The sequence below is a fragment of the Mangifera indica genome, chromosome 4 (assembly GCF_011075055.1).
Source record: "Mangifera indica cultivar Alphonso chromosome 4, CATAS_Mindica_2.1, whole genome shotgun sequence".
NCBI lineage: Eukaryota > Viridiplantae > Streptophyta > Magnoliopsida > Sapindales > Anacardiaceae > Mangifera > Mangifera indica.
Window position 1 is genome coordinate 17,478,146 of NC_058140.1, and position 19,507 is coordinate 17,497,652.

General features: G+C 33.4%; 2 protein-coding genes across 2 annotated transcripts; one reads left to right on the forward strand and one right to left on the reverse strand.

The window, feature by feature from the left end:
• Positions 1 to 2,384: 2,384 nt before the first annotated feature.
• Positions 2,385 to 4,197, reverse strand: LOC123213135 (homeobox-leucine zipper protein HAT5-like). The gene is made up of 3 exons (XM_044632500.1): positions 3,850 to 4,197; positions 3,101 to 3,498; positions 2,385 to 3,011 (listed from the first exon to the last, which is right to left on the reverse strand). The coding sequence occupies exons 1-3, from the start codon at positions 3,992 to 3,994 to the stop codon at positions 2,601 to 2,603; spliced, it is 954 nt and encodes a 317-aa protein (XP_044488435.1). The 5' UTR covers positions 3,995 to 4,197; the 3' UTR covers positions 2,385 to 2,600.
• Positions 4,198 to 15,333: 11,136 nt separating this feature from the next.
• Positions 15,334 to 19,084, forward strand: LOC123214054 (protein NRT1/ PTR FAMILY 4.6). The gene is made up of 4 exons (XM_044633752.1): positions 15,334 to 15,568; positions 15,733 to 15,841; positions 15,981 to 16,198; positions 17,306 to 19,084. Exons 1-4 carry the CDS (start codon positions 15,566 to 15,568, stop codon positions 18,716 to 18,718), a joined length of 1,743 nt encoding a protein of 580 aa, XP_044489687.1. The 5' UTR covers positions 15,334 to 15,565; the 3' UTR covers positions 18,719 to 19,084.
• The last annotated feature ends 423 nt before the right edge of the window (positions 19,085 to 19,507 follow it).

A 19,507-nucleotide genomic window follows, 5' to 3' on the forward strand; every position in this document is an offset into this window, starting at 1 on the left:
TTGGGACTTTCCATCGACGGTTCAATTTCCGGAAGCCCATTAAAAAGTAAGAAGGCCCAAAGTTTACATGTTATGAATAAACACAACACGTGTAGATGAGGGAGGGGTAAGATTCAATCCATACACAATTGATCTTTCTTCCTCTAAAATGTAACCAAGGCACCTCCTGCAACAAGAAAATGCTCTAACAAATTTGGAGAAGGGATCCCCACGGGTAATTTAAATAACAAAAAAAGAAATTATATATAAAAAAGGATAAGAATTTAAATTTATTTAGTAATATATCAAAATCAAACTATTAACTTACCTTATTCAATAAGTATAAGACGGTTACTGAATTTTGAGTTTATCCTATTTAACTCAAAAAGGTGATTTGAATTTGGGGAAGGTAAAAGTTACATACGTCCCATTTTACAAAAGTTTACCATTAGAAATGAAAAGAGGACATTTCTTTTATGTATTCATAAATTTAATATCTTCAAGAGACATTCTTTCCCTATTGTTAATAGTTAAAGTATTTACTAAAACATTAACTGAATCAGAAAGGACTCGACGAGAACCACCCTTATTTTCCTCTCCCATTAAATTGGTGAAAGGAAGGGAATTAGCAAGTGAAGTGAGTCGGCAAGGGAAAATGAAATTGACATTATGCAAGACGCCCCATTTATGCAAATACAAAACATAATTCCAACATCGACATATGACAGAGGGACGCGGATTGCACGTGGGCAGTGGTACCCATTGAAACTAACCGTACACGTGTCACATCATTTGGTGGACAGATGCATGCTCACTCTTAACCTCCATCCCCCTTGGCTTCAACAATTAACATCACAGCACAACCTCTCCCATTATTTTCTCCACTCCAACTCTAATCACTGACACTGACACTCATCTTCACCATCCACTCCCTGCCACGTTGCATTCCTCATCTCCACTCATCATGTTCCCCACCTCTCCATCCTACGTTTGGACTTTTCCCAATCTCAACCTTACAGGTGCCCCTCATCTGTTGTGGTGTATATCAATTCCACTCTGATCGTCGCCTTGGAAATATCACAGTCTTTTTTAATCACTATTAGTTATAAGGAATCCTTCGTTATTATTTTAATTATATGGCCATAAGGGGAGATTTTGCTTATCACTTCCTCTTTCAATGATGTCATCAGGGCTTGTTCTATCTTTATCTATTCATTTTCTTTGCATCTTCCTGACCTGACTTGATTGATGCTGATAACTAACTGTTCTATCTCTGCAACCCTTTCTACATTTGAACGCTATGCTACTGCAGCATAAACTTTATAAAAAAATAAACAGTAAAAACAATAATGGCATGCTTTCATTGACTTTAACACTAGAAGTTTCAAATGGGGGTTGGCTTTTTCTTGTCCTATTGATCTTACTATATTATATTTGCAGTGGCAGCAACCGTCCTTCGTCGATCCCTATACAAATTAGGTTAAGGGTTCATTTCTCCATACTCCTAACAAGACTTTTGAGACATGGAATGGAAACCACAATTAGTACCCTTTTTGTAATATAAAAATCAAGTAAATTGATCTGCATTTCTTCACGTGAACTTCCAACTAACCTGCTTCTATTTAATGTCCACGCCCTGATGCAATGCTCAACGCATTTCTTTAGACAAAGACTCTGTTATTTTCCATTTTTAGATGGCAAATATTTTTCAGAATATGCAGTGTGAATCAAACCCATGTTTGAATTGAAATTGATATTCAATCAACTAAATAGAATAATCTGAAAGGGTTTTGTTCTATGAGCAGGTTCCCTTATATCAGCAAGATATTCTGTTGTAGACTCGATCTTCATCAACGAACAAACTAAGGATTTTTTTTTAAACATTCATCAGACTAAGAAGATGTCAACATCTAAGTAACTCATCCGGTGCTAAAAGTCTATGCCTATTGAAAAATTATGTTGAAGATGAACCTTACCGGAATCTTGACTTACAACAACATACATTCTCTTTTTCAAACTTTCAGTTGTATAAATTCAAACCTGTTGGCTACGCCATTACAAAAAGAATTAGCGACCGTTGGATTACTCTAAAAACTAATGTGGCTTTTCTTTTAAATTTGGTTTTCAACGTTTTCTTAAGTGAATGTCACTGCCTGTTTCTTATTTCCCACACGTTGTATGTAATTTTTCAACTTTCAGTTCTCTTTAGAAATTTCTCTTTAATGATTCATGATGTTACAATAAAATGCTAAAATTCCTTTCTAGTTTCTTCACTGCAAATCTCTTTTTAGTAAGGATTTGGTGTATATGTATGAAACCATTTTGGCAATTCTGTGGGTCAACTTAATAAAGAGATCAATACTGTGGAGCGAAGCAATGGTAGTAATAGCTATCAAGCACATGGAAACCCCACCAACAAATAAGCATTATTGCTATTTCTAGCTTAAGGCCTTGCAACTGCTCAGTACAGTTCTGAGTAATAGCATTATCGCTATTGCTAGATATAATCTTAATTACAGGTGACAACTGTGAGATTTTGTATTACTTGATGTATAGAAACACATGCGCCACATGAAAATTTTGTAATGATCAGCCAGGAGACCAAAAAGAGCACAGATAACTTAGTAAGACCAGGACCAAATGGGTTGATCTTCCACAGAGAATCCAAAATTGCATGAAGTTGTTGGTGGGTCATCATAATAGCAATCTTCAAGTTTGAGGAAGCATGGTGGGGGTAACGGGTTCCTGCCAAGATTATTATCTTCCTCATCTTGTGAGAAATCAGACTGGTCTGGTTCAAAAATTTGGGAAGAATCACCAGGCTCCACCATTGAAGAATGATTCCCATCTGTGTAATGCGGGCTATCAGAGTCAAATATATCACTCTTGGCGGAAAATGCATCTTCCTGTTTGCAAGCCACTATTGGCACAATGGACACAGTTTCAGTTGTAACTTGCTTGATGGCATCAATTGTTTCCAAATTTTCCTTCTCATTCTCTCTGCCGTTCAACTTTTCTCTAAGTAGAAGAACCTGTTGAAAAGCAAAATTGAACCTTTAATGGATGAAATTTCCACTAGTAATAGAATATACAAGCTGAACAGTTTCATAAAGAAAATTACCTCATTTTCCAAAGCTTGCTTCTCCTTGATGAGATTATCATAGTCATCCTGGAGCTTATCATGTACAGCTTTTAAAGAGTCATAGTCCTTTTCGAGCCTTTGGTTTTTGAAGCGAGCCCGCCTGTTTTGAAACCAAATTGCAACTTGACGAGGCTGCAAGCCAAGTTCCTTTGCTAGTTGAGCCTTTCTCTCTGGTTCAAGTTTGTTCTCCGCCTCGAAATTCTTCTCAAGAAACTGAACTTGAGAGGCTGTTAACCGCCTTTTCTTCCCAGCTGGTTGATTGAAACACGCATCAAAATCCGCATAACAATTTTCTTCTTTGACACGTGATTGAAAGAACGGCGACACCGTTGTGTCTCCTCCGGCAACGTCATCGAAATTAACAACAGACTCTGGACCTGAACGAAAGGAAAATAAACATCAGATGATATGCTAATGAACTCTAAAGTGAGAGATTGTACACAAGCTTGAAGCTTTTCTTTTCAATGTGAAAACTTAAAAGAGTCGCTGCGTTCAGAAAACTTGAGAGCAAAGACCATAAAAGAAACACACTTACACATACGAAACCAGAGGAAAGCTTTCGTGCATTAACGCACAAATCCCACTTGAGACAACAAAAATACTTTAATCTCGAAACAAGTGTATAAGTCCACACAATTATCAAAATTACAGAGAACACGAAACAGAGACAAGAGAATATAAAAAATGAAGGACCCAAAAACAGAGCAAGAAGAAATGGAGGGAATTACCGTGAAGGGGAGAGGAACGTTTGGGCATCCAGAAAGAGTCGAGAACTTGAGGAGAACCAGGAAGCTTCTCATTTCTAAGTAAAGGGGGTACGTTCGAACTGCCACAGATTTTCCCACCAGCCATAGCTTTTTGTTCTTTTGTCATCAATATCTCACAGAGACGCAGAGTATTTGATCTATGACTTGTTATGATAAAAGCTGGTGATGCGCTTCACTGTACTGCGGAAAGTTTGCGAGAAACACAATACACAAAAGCTTACACTCGGGAAAGAAAGCAAAGGATCCAAACTTTGTGGCTGCTCATATATCCATGTGAATTGTACAAATTCTTATAGGCAAAAATTGATGAGACCATATAAAAAATATTATAAAAATATAATATATATATATATATATATATATATGGAAACTAAATCAGCATTATCTAGGAGTAAAAGGAAAGCAACTAAATAAATACTGCTATGTAGTTTTGAATTCAAAACTTAGTGTACGGAATTTTATTAAAAAAAAAAAAAGCCAAAAGGTTTATAAACACCCACAAGATTTTAGAATTCAAACATTTATTTGTTACCTAACTTCAGTTAAAATTTTTTTTAATTAATTATTATGAGAATAAAATTATTATTTTATTATTAATATTAAAATTATATTCTATTTTTTATATTAAATTTAAAAAATTAATAATTTTTGTGTATCTAAAAGTTTAAAAACTTATATTTTCCCACTATTAAGGTTTGATTTTTTATTTGGACTTTTTGGCGATCAATTGGTTCTAGTCGTTGGTCAGTCTTCTGTGCATCTCCCTCCCTGATAGTTTCTCGGTGTGAAAACTATTCAAAATTAGATCAAAGCAGTGGAAGGATGTTGCGTAAATCTATGTGACATCACATGGATTTGTGTGTCATCCAATAGTTTGTATATCGTTTGACCGATGCATAGATGGCATGGATCTATGTGTCATCCAGTCGTTTGTGTATCATTTGACTGATGCATAGATCCTTGTAATGTCGTATAGATCTGTGTGATGTCATTCGATCGAAATTTGAGTGGTTTTCATATCGGAAAACCATTGAAGAGTTAGATGCATGAAAGATCGACCAATAGTCCAAATCGATTGATTGTCGAAAATCTCAAATGAAAAAATAAAACCCTAACAATAAAGAAAATACAAGTTTTTGAACTTTAAAATAAGAGAAAATTGTTATTTTTTTAAATTTAAAAAGAAAAATAAAATATAATTAATATTAATGATAAAATAACAATTTTATTTTTATAATTAATAAAAAAATTAATTAAAATTAAATAATAAATAAGTATTTAAAATTTTAATACCCATCATTTTGGCCGTTAAAAAATCAAGCAATGTACATGTGGTTTTTGCATAGTGAGGTATACAAAGATGCTCCACTAAATAGAGAAACAAAAACAGACTGGCTTGTCTATCATTGTTGACGTTGTCAGTGAAGGGAGATGATTAATTTTAAGAAACACTCAGGATTGAGTATTTTTAGCAACTAAAATTATTAGAAAATTTGTCTATACTGTATTTTAATCATGGACTGTCCTGAAAATGAAAGTGGAGTCCAGGGATTTTAGGTTTTGTCCGGACAAATTTTACAAACTACAATTATATATTATATATAATTGAACTTAAACTAAAAATGCATGGGGCAAACCCAACGGATTTAGATTTACCTTGGGATAATTATGAAGAAATGAGCATAAAACTAGATGGACGCCAAAAGGCAATGGCTTCTCTCAAAGGGATTAAGATTTTTGCTAATAAAATGGAAGTATTTAAAAAAAGTAGGACAACCCATGTATGAATTCAATGTCCTTCTCATAGACCCCTCTGGATAGAAGATTGCCTCGAAGCGATCAAGAAAGAAGCAATGGAGCAGAGCTTTTAATGTTTTAATTAATTACTGTGTCTTCTTGCCCGAAAGCACCTCATGAATATCTTCAAGCAATTCAGGACAAACCCTCGACATGTATGGATTGCTCGGTGAAATGCCTGCAAATGTTTAAGAAAAAATGATAAAATTCTGAAAATTAACAGTTCTGAATAAAGTTTTTCTGTGTTCATGTCCGCTAGTAGTGGATTTCTGTGTTCATATCAGAATGCATAGCATAGTACTTGTAAATCACTCTGTTTTTCTTCTTGCAAACAACTTTTCATAGCTTTACGATTACCATCAATGGCGCTATTTGAACTCGATCGAATTCAATTCCAATCCTCAAGAAACATGTCCACAAGTTTTGATCAATATTTCCCGTACTTTTCATGTTTTAGGTTTCCAGAGAAAGGGTCGCTGTTACAGAAGGATATATATGGCGATTGGGGAGCAATGCATCGACAAACTTGTGTAGAAGAAAGCGTCTGTTTACCCACATTACTGATCCTGAATTATTCGAATATACAGATTCATTCACCAAAACAGTAGTAAGGAATATTTCGTAAAAACCTTTTCCTTTTGTCTGCCACATGCTATGCTGCTGTTGCCTGTCTTTTGTTCTTTTTTGAAAAACTTTTCTTCAACAAGGCAATAATTTTGATTTTTAAAATTTTATCAAAAACATACAATCTTGCCTTCATATACCAAGCGCAAGGAATGACTCTCTTGATTGTTCTTCTGAGTCTACCTTCTGCACATCCAAATACAATATTAGAAGTTTAGATTCAGATATGCAGAGTTGTTAAAAATTACCCGTTAAATTCAGATTGAATGTCGTTGTTACCCGGTGGGGCAACACCATGGCCTCTGTACTCGGCACCAACAACCGAACAAAGGGAAACAGTAAAGACAATTGTTGCGGCATGATAAAACTCTTTGCTGGAGAGGACGGTCCATCATTAAAGATTAATTTGGTTACAATAATCTCTTCAGATGGTTATGATTTCAGAAAAAATAAAACCGGGTTTTTTTTCATTTTTGAAATTATATTGGCTACATCCGCAAGGAACATAACCCATGACATGACAAAAGGATTCTACAGAAAACATGGGACTGTTCAAACGCACTCTGTTTTCCTATAGCAGGAAAGATAACGAAGGAGGTGCAACAACTTTATGAACATTTGTTTACCACCATCTTGACCCAACTTCGAGATTACTATGGTTGCTGGAAAATGCAAAAACAGATAATTTTCATAACCTGCGATGATAGGCTCTAGGAGGCAAGGCAAAGATGTTCTAAGTCGCTATACTTGGCATTCGAATTATTCCCCTTCCTTAAAAACTGGAATAGGTGCTTCGTTCTTCCAAATCCCCAAAAGGCTACGTATAGACGGGCTGTCATGGGCCCTAGTATCAGAATAACACTTAGGGGTGAGCATATAACCCATTGAGGCCTCGAATGCCATCAATAACATGGCCAGGTAGCCACATGCATAAGAATTTAGAAATGGGTGAGTTTGCCTCAAGAAAGCTAGTAAAGCTTGAGGCCAAGAATCATGGTGCCTATGCGCTCCTGTCTAATATCTATGCTGATTCGAGAAACTGGGATCATCTTATTAAAATAAATCTTCAAGTCCAATCTCAGTTAATGTGTTAAAATAAATCATTTTTCTTTGGACCAACAAATGTAGCTAGTTGAACTAAGATTTCATTAAAGCCACATCTTGGAGCCGTATAACACTATCAATCCCTTATCTTGGATTATTTATATATTTATTTTAAATATATATTTATATATAACATCAATTGATTGATATATATAAATATATTTATTTATTTATATACGTAAAATAGATACATATGATATTTTTTAATTTACTATTCGGATTCATTCAATGGGCCTCATCGGATTCATATAAAATTATAAACAAAAAGCTTGTCAAGCAGTGAAGCCCCAACTTCCAAAATATCTTTGAGGTATCATTGCAAGTACATCAACAAACATACATGTGGCGTTGAACCCACATTAATTTCAAACATGATTCGTGGGCAACCAATCTGTTCACATACAATGCATCCTACCGATCTTTCAGAATCAACACCATGTCATGCACCATTTAGTACAAACAAACAAAAACAGTCTCATTTATTTTCATTTTCAAAGTTTGAATTTTATCAACCGCATGCCCTTGCCTCGTGAACTCACCCATCACAATCCAAGAGTCTTCGTTGATCAAACATATAAATCAATTGATTCTTTTTTCAGTTAAATGGTATTTAATTTTAATTCATTCAACTTTTAATTAAATGGTCTTTAATTTCTTAGTTTTGCCTGCTGTTTCCATGCACAGAAGACGAAGGAATCATCTTGCGTGTTTGGTTATAGAGAAAGTGGGTATATTTATTAAAATAGCCCTTTTTTTTTAAATAAATTGGTTGGCTTCAACCAATATTTCTTTTGTATTTTTATCTTCAGTCTTGATTAGATTAATGGAAGAGTTTTATATTTTAATTGGGTAAATTCATATTTGGTTGGATAAATCTTAATTGAATGAATATAAAGTCTAAAGATATTTTAGTTATTTTATGTTTTAAATTATATATAAAATTAAAAAAAGTGATTTTATATATATATACGAAAGGAAAAATAGGTATTTTTATTAATATCTGGAAAAAGTGAAGGAAAAATTATACTTAGATGCTTCTTTTACACTTTTATTTTCTTTGGGTTTTTTTATTTTTTATTTACTTTATCCTTTCCAACTTGCCTTTCTTTACCATGCGAGCCTTTTTTTTTGCCTTTGCTTTATGGAGTTTCTTCTAAGGTCAACTAATTCTCCTTTTATCAACCCCAACAGATTCTCCAATAAATTTCCCTTATAAAGGCTTTCTCATAACAAGTTGCTATGTTAATATGTGAAGAAAAGCAGACTTAAGATTTTCCAAATGGAACCAGATTCTTTCAGCGTTTAAAGAGCACTACTATCAGATATTTATTCTGATACATAAGATTACCCATAACACCAAAATTCCATTAAGATTTAGAACTAAGCTTCTCGCTCCTTTTAATTTGTTTCTTCTTTTTAATACCACCTGTGTTCTATATTCCAGATGTGAAATAGATGAACGAAAATTGATCAAGTGAAATGAATTTAGACAAACAAGAGCAGCCCGTGAATAAAAGCATGTGTGAAAATGAAGACAAATATCTTGAAATGTGACTTTGATTTAGACCTTAATTTGTACCTAATTGGTTCACTAAACCGGGATTAACATACTTTTGACCTAAATCTAAATCTTGTGATGGGCGCTACCTAATTCATGGATTAATATAATATAAGAGATAATTACAGAATTCTACCACAGCGGTCCAATCAGACTCCATATAGACTTTGAACATTTACCCTATGAAATTCTTACTTATTGGAGAAGTCTAGATAGAGATATACATTCACATTTTTCCTAGTCACATTATTATACAGTTCCTGCATTCCTGGGAATAATAAAATATTATATTATATGTCATCAAGTCAGGTTAATTATGATCATTATCACAACAACTTTTGGTTTATTATTTTTCAAAGAGATTGAGGCAATTTGGAACCTGAAGTTTTAATTATTCAATAACCCTACCTATTACTTTTTCAGTAGGCTTTTCAATGGTATTCGTGGTCCCATTAAAAGTCCCTTCTTCAAGTTAAATTCGATATAAAATAAAGTTTGTGTATATTGATTGGACGAATAAATATAATATGTAAAATCTATAATTATTATTATTTAATTGATAGTTAAAATTATAAAAAAAATATTTATAAAAATGGGATATTATTCTCTTATTAAAACTAGTATTTTTTGTAGTGTATATAAATGTTTAAAATTTTCTTTTTCCTTGCAGATATTAAACGCTGGAAAAAATATAATTAGAAAACCTAAAGATGAGGTCGTTGTTAATTTATTTTTGTATTGATTATGTTTTTTAATTAGATGATGGTACTGGTGTGGGCTGCGTTCATAGTATTAAATACAATTCAAATTCGTACAAGCTTCCCCAGAATTATTCCCATTTCATTGACGTCGGACGAAAATGAAATTGTTGAAAAAAATATATTCGGATAATATATAATATGTTTCTGATAATTTGATTTTACGCAATTATTAATTATAATATAATTCTTGCTTGTCGAAACGAAAGATTGAATAACAGTAGAATATTACAAGAAAACATGCAGGAATCAATGAATAATCCAATAAAAACTATAAAGTCAATTGATGTAAATCAGTTTAAGTAAAGATTAATCCTTGCACGTCTGTTTACACCTAAGATAATGCCAAACAAATCATATATTCAGAGTTGAAAAACTTGTAAATTAATTATACAGACAGCAAGAGCGTGCAGGCTGGGTCGTTTACTTCTGAGCCAGCTTTGAAAGCTGCCTTATATAATTTTATTTCATTTAGGTTTCGTGCCCCCACTCAATTTAATTCCTTGATTATGCCTCCTCTCTCAGTAAATAAGTTAATTCCAAAATGCCCATCTTCTGATGAAAACTATGATAAATAATGTAGAAGAAGAAGAAGAAGAAGATGGCTGAAAAGATCTTACGGATGGTGGTGGTTGACATGACTTTATAAAAATGCTGTGGGCGGCACATTGAGAGAATGGCCGCAAATTCTTTACTCTCTTTATATTCCATTAACTCTCCTTTTGCTGTTCTCCGGGTATCACTTTTTGTAGTGACTAAGCAACTTGCATGTGTATATATATAAACGGTATCTGGCTTTTAAATTTCTTCATTTTAAAGGAAGTTACATCACCACAGCCATTAAACATCATCACTCATGTATTGAAACTTGTCTAGGGCTCACCGTCTGTCTAAAATGGTTTTGTTTCTGGGCTTTATAACTTAAAAAGTGACTTGAGATTAAGAAATCTAATTATAAAGATGCCAATATACATCACTTTGTTCTGGAGAATACGAATTTAATTTCTCAGCAGGGATTATGGACTGAAAATGAGAAGTCAGATGATATGAGCCAAGCGATAAAGAATATAATATGATTGATTAGTTATTCCATTTATTTAATTCATAGGCTGCTTTCAGACTTCCTATTCTATTCTATATAATTCCTGTTAGTTGTACACTCTTTAACTTCCCTCCCTCTGCTTTGGCATCTCTCTTCTATTTACTATAATCACTGATACTGAATATCTTTTAGTTCTTGTTTTTATTTGTTATTTTTCCATCTTTGATTACTGTATCACTTTTAGGTTTGAGCCTTTATTATATCCGTGAAATTTTGATTTATCTTTGTGAATTTGATTGTTATGTCTTGAATTTATCTATTCAAACGGGTGGATCTTGATTTTAAAAAAAGAATTAAGTAAATTACTATTCATCTTGCATGTTGTAGTTAATATTTGTACAAAAAAATATTCATATTCCTATCTTGATAAATGATTCCTCACTTCATGTGCATATTGAAAGGAATGAGTTAATATTCTCTAAGGTTGAATAGGGGTCCCCCGGACGGTGAGGTCCGTGATGAGCAATGCAGAACCACGGATCATCGGCTGATGCGGCGGCGACCCACGTGGTTTCTGGAATCACATGCAACAGAAAACATTAATTAATTGGGAGAGAAGACCGGTACTGGGTATTTATTATAAATCAAATTGAAATAACGTGATGATCAAACAACAACCAATTGTCATATTGTGATTGGAGCAACTGTGAATCAATCATAAGTATTGTGGGACTAAGGAAAATCACAATATTTAATAAAAATAAATTAAATTAACAAATAAATATTATAAATCAGATATGAGTTGTCACTGTGAGCTGCTTGAGTTAAAAAAAAAAAAAAACAAGAGAAACCTCAAGTAAGACGAATACTATACTTCTAATATGGTCCTTTTCAAAGCTGTCGTCTTCCGTCCGTTTCAATGCACTTATTACATCATTAACATCAGTTCATTTTCAATCCTTTTTTTTTTGGACCCCGGATAAATACCTGATAGGTTAACTTTCTATATATACACGTACAAACACATGTATATACACAAATACGCATACATTTGCACAAAGTGGTTCTTTTTTTTGTGCGTAGTTTCAATTTATTAGTAAAAATTTACGTAAGTGGTTTTGTTATTAATAACTTTGTCCAAGTGTGAGCCCTGATTTTAAAAGAGATGTCCAAAGAATGACTTAATTTTAGATAATAAATCATAAGAAAAATAATTGAATTTGTAAAAGAGTCTCTTCATCTATTTTAAGCTCTCTCTCTCTATATATATATATATATGTGTGTGTGTGTGTGCGCGTGCGCGCGCATGTATGTATAGGTGGTTTATTATTCAATTTTGCCCTTTATTTCTATGTGTCCCGCCCTTTTTTTTAATAAACCTTCATATTTATAAAACAAAAATCATAATTCAAATTCAAACTTAAAAAATAACTTTCTAATTAGATAATGATCGAGTCTTGATGAAACAATAAATTATTATTTTTGGTAGTAAATGAGTGATATAGAAGGAATGTTAACTATTACATTCTTTAATAAATAATATCTATTCTTGAGTCGGTATGCAAATTACAACTTTTGTAAATAGTCGATTCTCAAAAGTTATACTCCAGGTGTTAGAGTTTATTGTATAACATATACAATGCGACATCATCTTGTTATTCAATTAGTTTGGGTGTATAAAATAGAACAATATTATGTGTATATTTTTTAATATATAAATAAATACATATATGACATGTTATCATGTGATTGAATGTTATTTTATTATTAATTTAAAATCACTCAATTACTTGATAATATATATTAAATATATATTTATTTATTTACTCAATCACTTCATAACATTATTTGGATTGTTATCTCTATTTTCTTCCTGTTCCCAAAAAAGAAACTCCATTATATCTAGAAAAGCATAATGAAAATAATCAAAAACGTGCAACATGCATGCCCAATTGACTTTAAAACAGTCATTTGAAATATCTACCATCTTAATGCGGTCTGCTTCATTTACAAGCAAGCTGAAAAGGATCCAAAGAAGGCAAAAGGGGCTCAGAAATGACTTGTCGTCCACATTAATTTACACGTTGTAGACCACAAAACTCAGGATTTCGTTCACATTTGTATTTTCCTTTTACATTTATTAAGTGATGCGTTTGCCAATATATATTTGTTTCTTTGCTCAATGAAGTCAACTATGACCTTGTCCAGGGACCCCTGTCAATACAAGGTTTTTAATAAAATCTGTCTGATTATATTTGCATCTCATGGTAAATGCAGTCTCCAATTCTACTTTGAAAATTGCAGGAATCCTATCTAGAAGAGGTATCTTTCCATTCAAGAGAAGAGTGACATTTACATGTAAAATGAAATGGCCTCTTCTCATTGGAAATCTTACAGGAAAGCTAAGCCCCGTGTTTCTTATGGCAATCTCCGGTTTGTCTCTTTTAGCAATGAAAGAGCCCCGATGGTGTTCCTGTTTAAAAGGCAATCTCCAATTGGGAATATTTTATGCTTACATATTTAAATAAACTTATATTCATAAACGACTTGACACAACACTAATCCCTCACACGAAGGACACATCTTAGTCAAACTAGGCTTAATTTATTCATTTAATTGGGGCAATGCAATTGAATGAGTATGCTGAAAAGACTTGTTACAATCCACTTCATCTCTTTCGTGGATATTCACGAAAAGAAGACAGTTAGGTTAATCATGTCATTTAAATATAAGTCCATCACAAAAATAAAAAATAATAATAAAAATTATATATATATATTTTTTATACATAGTTTGAATACAAAATAATATATCATCGTATGATTAGATGATTTTGAATTAAAGATAAAGTAACATCTAATCGTATAATAACATATTATTTATGTATATAAATTATGTATCAAAAGTTTGTGTATATAATATTGCTCAAAATAAGATTTTATCCAAAAAGTAGAGAGAAGAACTCTTCTTGGCAGTTAAAATTGTTTCCCACGATCTCTTTAACATGACTGTTTTTCATCCTTTAGTCAGTCCCCACCACATTGAGTGTACATGATCATTCACTTTTCATAACAATAGAATTTGTCCAGATTATTATACCAAGGTTCCGACATTTAGCTCTGTAATTACATATATAACCCTATAAATATGGACAAATTTATAATTGGAAATAAGTTTTCAAATAGGAAGTTGAACCACCTTAAAAACATCATTATGAATGTTCAATTTCATGACTATTCTTAGTTATTTGCACTAAATTATACCCACAAGTTAACATACGTCCTCTTTATGCAATGTTTAACATCCGCAGATATTAAAAAGGGTGTGTATAAATTTGTGGAGACCTCTTAATTTGAGTTGAAGGAAACACTAAATTCTGAATTTCATAATGGTGACCACTAAGCCCAATTAATCAAGATCTGTAATAAGTATTTAACACCAAAACAAATTGATTAATTAAGTACAAGTCACAAATTATTATTAAAATATTGAGATAAAAAGAATAAGCAAATGTTTATAAAGTTTTGAGTCCTTCATAAGATACACTACGATAATAACCATTAGAGTTAAACAAATAATTTAGTTACCCACTATAAATAAAATTCAAAGTATAAGATAGAGAGTAATAAAGACAAATGAGAATCTTGTGCTCTCAGCTGGAGTGCTCAGTTCTTATCCAAAAGGTCTTATGTATCTTTGAAAAAATCCATTATATTTATAAGAAAAAGTGGTAGAGTTAGATGCTGATATTGTATTTAAATGTTCTTGATTTAAATAAATCTTTAAATTTCATGAAGTTGGCTTCGTTTTTAGATAACTTTTAGGACGGTGGCGGTGGTCGTACCACTAGTAAAGGGTGAGTGGAAGATGGTGGATAAGTTCTTGAAAAGCTTCATTAATTAAATTTGATTCACTTTCATTCCCGCTATGACTATTCTTTTCCTACTTCCATCCTTCTAATGGTAAAATATTGATGAATTCTCGGAGTCTTACGGTCACAAATGCAAATGGGTTGTGGTTGCATCCACCTGAAGAATTCCCCAGTTGTTAAGTCAATTGCACATCTATATATGTACATATCACATGTATATATGATATACTGTCAATTATAAATTATAATATATATATATATATACACACACGCTTGCGCACGCACGCACGCACGCACGCACGCACGCGCTCCTCACTCCTCCAACACGAGAAAAGAATTAGGACAAATTATTAAAAAAAAAAAAAAATCTGAAGGTGTTTGTTAACATAGCCATACTGTGAAAGCAGTAGCCAAACCAACACACCATAAATTGGAGGTTGAAGCATCATCGCTTTTACATTTATTATTTTGGTTTTGTGGTCAAACAAGACAAGGGCTACCCCATTTTCTGTTTTCTTTTTCACTTGGGTGGGAAGATTTGATGCTTTGTTTTTTTTTTTTTTTAATCTTTTGTATAAAAGCCTATCATTTATTTCACCATCGATGTATCTTCATGTTTAGTTAATATTGGCTGTGGAAACTTTATATTATCTTAATAATAGAAATTAAAATTTCTTTTGTAATACCTCAAAAGTTGAAACGAGATTCAAAGTCATTTTCTAATGAGGCTAGGCCATTCTCTCCCCAGTTTGGACCCTTTTATCTTCAAGCTCTTTAAATCTCCCACCAATCGTCGCTCTTCTTTATCAAACTAACTTTCTTTCTTTCCTCTTCTCTCTCTCTCTCTCTCTCTCTCTCTCTCTACCAGAAATCAAACTTCAAGTACTTAAATTACCCTAGTTGAAAAGGAGAGAAGAAGAAAGATGGTGGGTTCTGTATTTCTTTCTTTTTCTGTTTTTGGTTTCTTTCAATATTATTCATTGCTATTTTTATTTGTTCTTGGTTTTGGTTTATACCTTTTTTTGAAAACCAGTATCTTTTACTGCATGCTAGATTTTTTAGTCCTCATGAATTTTGGTGCATATTTTAGGAGGAAGAAGGACAGCAGTTGAGCAGATGGGAAGGTTATGTTGATTGGAGGAACAGACCTGCTCTCAGAGGTCGCCATGGCGGCATGCTTGCAGCATCTTTCGTTTTGGGTATCTGCAACAACTCTTTCTTTCGTTCTTTCTCTTAAATCTCCTTTAAACCAGTGATTCTTATCATTCATCGCAATCAAAATTTTCAAGTGGGGATTATTAAAATATTTTGTTAATTGGCGTTAATTTGTGGGTGTAGTTGTGGAGATATTGGAGAACCTGGCATACTTGGCAAACGCAAGCAATTTGGTGCTTTATTTGTCGCAATATATGCATTTATCTCCATTAAAATCTGCAAACAATGTCACGAATTTCATGGGAACCTCCTTTCTTTTGGCTCTTCTTGGAGGCTTCTTATCTGACGCCTTTTTCACTGCTTATCACATCTACCTGATAAGTGCAGTGATTGAATTTCTGGTAAATACTACACCACTTAAATTTCCAGTCTGCCCCTCTCTCTCTCTCCGCCCCCCCCCCCCCCCCCCCCCCCCCCTTTTTCTTAACAAATTCTTTGAATTTTATAAATCTTTTTATATTTTTGTTTGAGAAAGAAAGTAAATTTTTAGTGTGCATAGTAGTTGAATCTGGTTGAAGTGCATTGTTAATCGTGAAAGAAGAAAGCTTTTGCATGAATAAAAAAAGAAAACAGAAGCTTGAAGTGAAAAGGCATAAAAAGTTGGGGGCCTGCAGTAAAAAAAAAATACTGCAACTCTTTGTACGTAGATTTGAGCACCAGTGCTTGTGTACTTTTAACTAGGCACTTTAATTTCTTTTGAGGAAATAAAAGTTACATTTATGGGTAAAAATAAAATTATTTTCCATAAAAGTAAGTTTTTATTTGAGAATCTTTCCTTGTCTTCGGAAAAATATGTATTACCACGTCAAATGCAATTGGGTTTAATAATAATAATAAAAATAATCCTAAATTCCTTTTGATTATTAATATTATCTTGGGAGTTAATGGTGATAATTATAAATTCATTTGCTTAGTCAGACGGCGTCGGGCTGTCATGTGGACCCCCCATCTGTTGTATATGTCATGTGCATTTATAATAAAGACAAAACTTCATTTCTTTCAGTTCCAACTTGAAGGCAAACCTCTTACTTGTCTTCTTCCTTACCTTGTCCGTTTGTGCTTGTACCCGATAATCTTACCCATCACGACAATAAATGTATTTTTTTTACACTATTTGCATACGTAATTAATAATTTTAAATTAAATATAAAATAATATATAATTATATAATAATATATGATTTATATATATAAATTATATATCAAAAATATATTCAAATAATATTAATTAAAATAATATATATATATATATATATATATATATATATATATATATCACCATCATTATGGCATGTGTTGATTCTTGTCATGTAATTTAAATTAAATGCCAGAAAAATTGAATTACTCTGTATACTAATGAATCATCAAAATGGTGGTTTTGCTTGTCAATTATGAATATTTTCATTAATATTGTTGGAATTTTTATAGCTGCTTTTTTAATTTAAACAGGGTTTGGTTATACTCACCGTCCAAGCTCGCTCTTCCTCTCTAAAGCCGCCGTCATGCGGCCCGTCAAGCGTCAATATTACATGCGAAGAAGTTGGTGGAGGAAAGGCGGCAATGTTGTTCATTGGGCTGTATCTGGTGGCTTTGGGCGTGGGAGGGATTAAGGGGTCATTGCCCTCACACGGGGCGGAGCAATTCGATGAAGCCACCCCACAAGGAAGGAAGAAAAGATCAACCTTTTTCAACTACTTTGTGTTTTGTCTCTCCTGTGGTGCTCTCATTGCTGTCACATTAGTTGTGTGGATTGAAGACAATAAAGGATGGCAATGGGGATTTGGAATCTCCACCATCGCAATTTTCTTGTCAATCCTTATCTTCTTTGCTGGTTCAGCATTTTATAAGAACAAGATCCCTTCTGGTAGCCCACTCACCACCATTTGCAAGGTTTTGATTGCTGCCTTGATCAACGCTCGCACAAGCAAAACTCCAAGCAATGCCATCGCAAACCTCTGCGCGAGTCCTTCTAATCCAAGCCACCCAAGCGAAGGGCCTCAAGAAGAAACTATGAAAGCTAGAGAGTTACCTCAGGCCCCAACGGAGGCCCTCAAATTCTTAAACAGATCGCTGGTAAGCAAGCCAGTCCATACAGCACTAGAATGCACAGTCCAGGAAGTAGAAGAAGTCAAAATTGTGATAAAAGTCCTCCCTATATTTGCCTGCACCATTATACTCAACTGCTGCCTGGCTCAACTATCCACATTTTCAGTCGAACAAGCTGCTACCATGAACACTAAGATTGGTTCCTTAAAAGTCCCACCAGCTTCCCTTCCAGTTTTTCCTGTAATCTTCATCATGATCCTTGCGCCAATTTATGATCATTTCATCATCCCATTTGCCAGGAAAGTAACCAAATCTGAAATGGGAATTACTCATCTGCAAAGAATTGGAATCGGTTTGGTTCTTTCCATTGTATCCATGGCAGTGGCAGCTCTTGTTGAGATTAAGCGAAAGAGAGTCGCAACAAACTCGGGACTCGACTCAACCAGTCCATTGCCAATCACATTCTTGTGGATTGCTTTTCAATATTTGTTCCTGGGGTCAGCTGATCTTTTCACCTTAGCCGGGCTGCTAGAATTTTTCTTCACGGAGGCGCCAGCAAGCATGAGATCTTTGGCAACATCGCTGTCCTGGGCCTCTTTGGCCGTGGGATATTACTTAAGCTCAGTGATTGTGTCAATAGTTAACAAAGTCACTGGCAATTCTGGACACCAACCGTGGCTCTCTGGTGGCAGCATAAATGAGTATCACCTTGACAGATTCTACTGGCTGATGTGTGTGCTCAGTGGATTAAATTTCTTGCACTACCTTTTCTGGGCCATCGGCTACAAATATAGATCGACAAGAGCAAATCAGTAAAACTATTATGGGAGATAATAGAAATTAAAATGGTTCTTTCCTGCTAAACCATTGCTGATATACGAGTTAGAATTTCAAATTTTGAATTTGAAAAATTGTTGATCAAGAGAGCACATCTTTAAGATATCAAAATTTTGTTTGTCTCCAATAAGAAGTTACGTAGATGAATGGTTAATGGGTTGGTTTTACCATGAATATTCATGGTGCCAGAAACTTTACTCTGCGGTTGCATATGTGGCTACTTGCCAATACAGAGGAGAGTAGGGAGCTTCTCTTGTAACTGGTTCTGATTCTCTTGTTATTACGGTTGGATGAGTAATTGGGTATAATGCCGCTTTGACAAATAAAAAAAATTATATGTTTCTATTTTGTGCGTATAAATATGTATATATTTATATATGTTATTATATAATTAAATAATTTTAAAATAAAAATAAAATAATATATAATTATATAATAATACGTATAAATAAATAAATTGGAATGATGTTACTCTTTGACAAATATGGTGATTGATTATATGGGAGCCGCTTATCTTGCAATACTGGTTCCAAAGATGGAAAAGATAGAAAGTAACAACATTTTGAATTGAATGAATAATTGACGGTCATTCAATTGCCAGTTATGCTTATACCCGAACAATTTCTTTAAATGATTTGAAAATAGTGAAAACTGGAGAACCAGTTGTACATCTGAAATAGCTGCCTCAGTGTACTTGTGTGAATAAAAAATGGAGAGGGGAATGTAGCATCTTCATTTTAAGCACGTATGATAGTAAAATTACCTTTT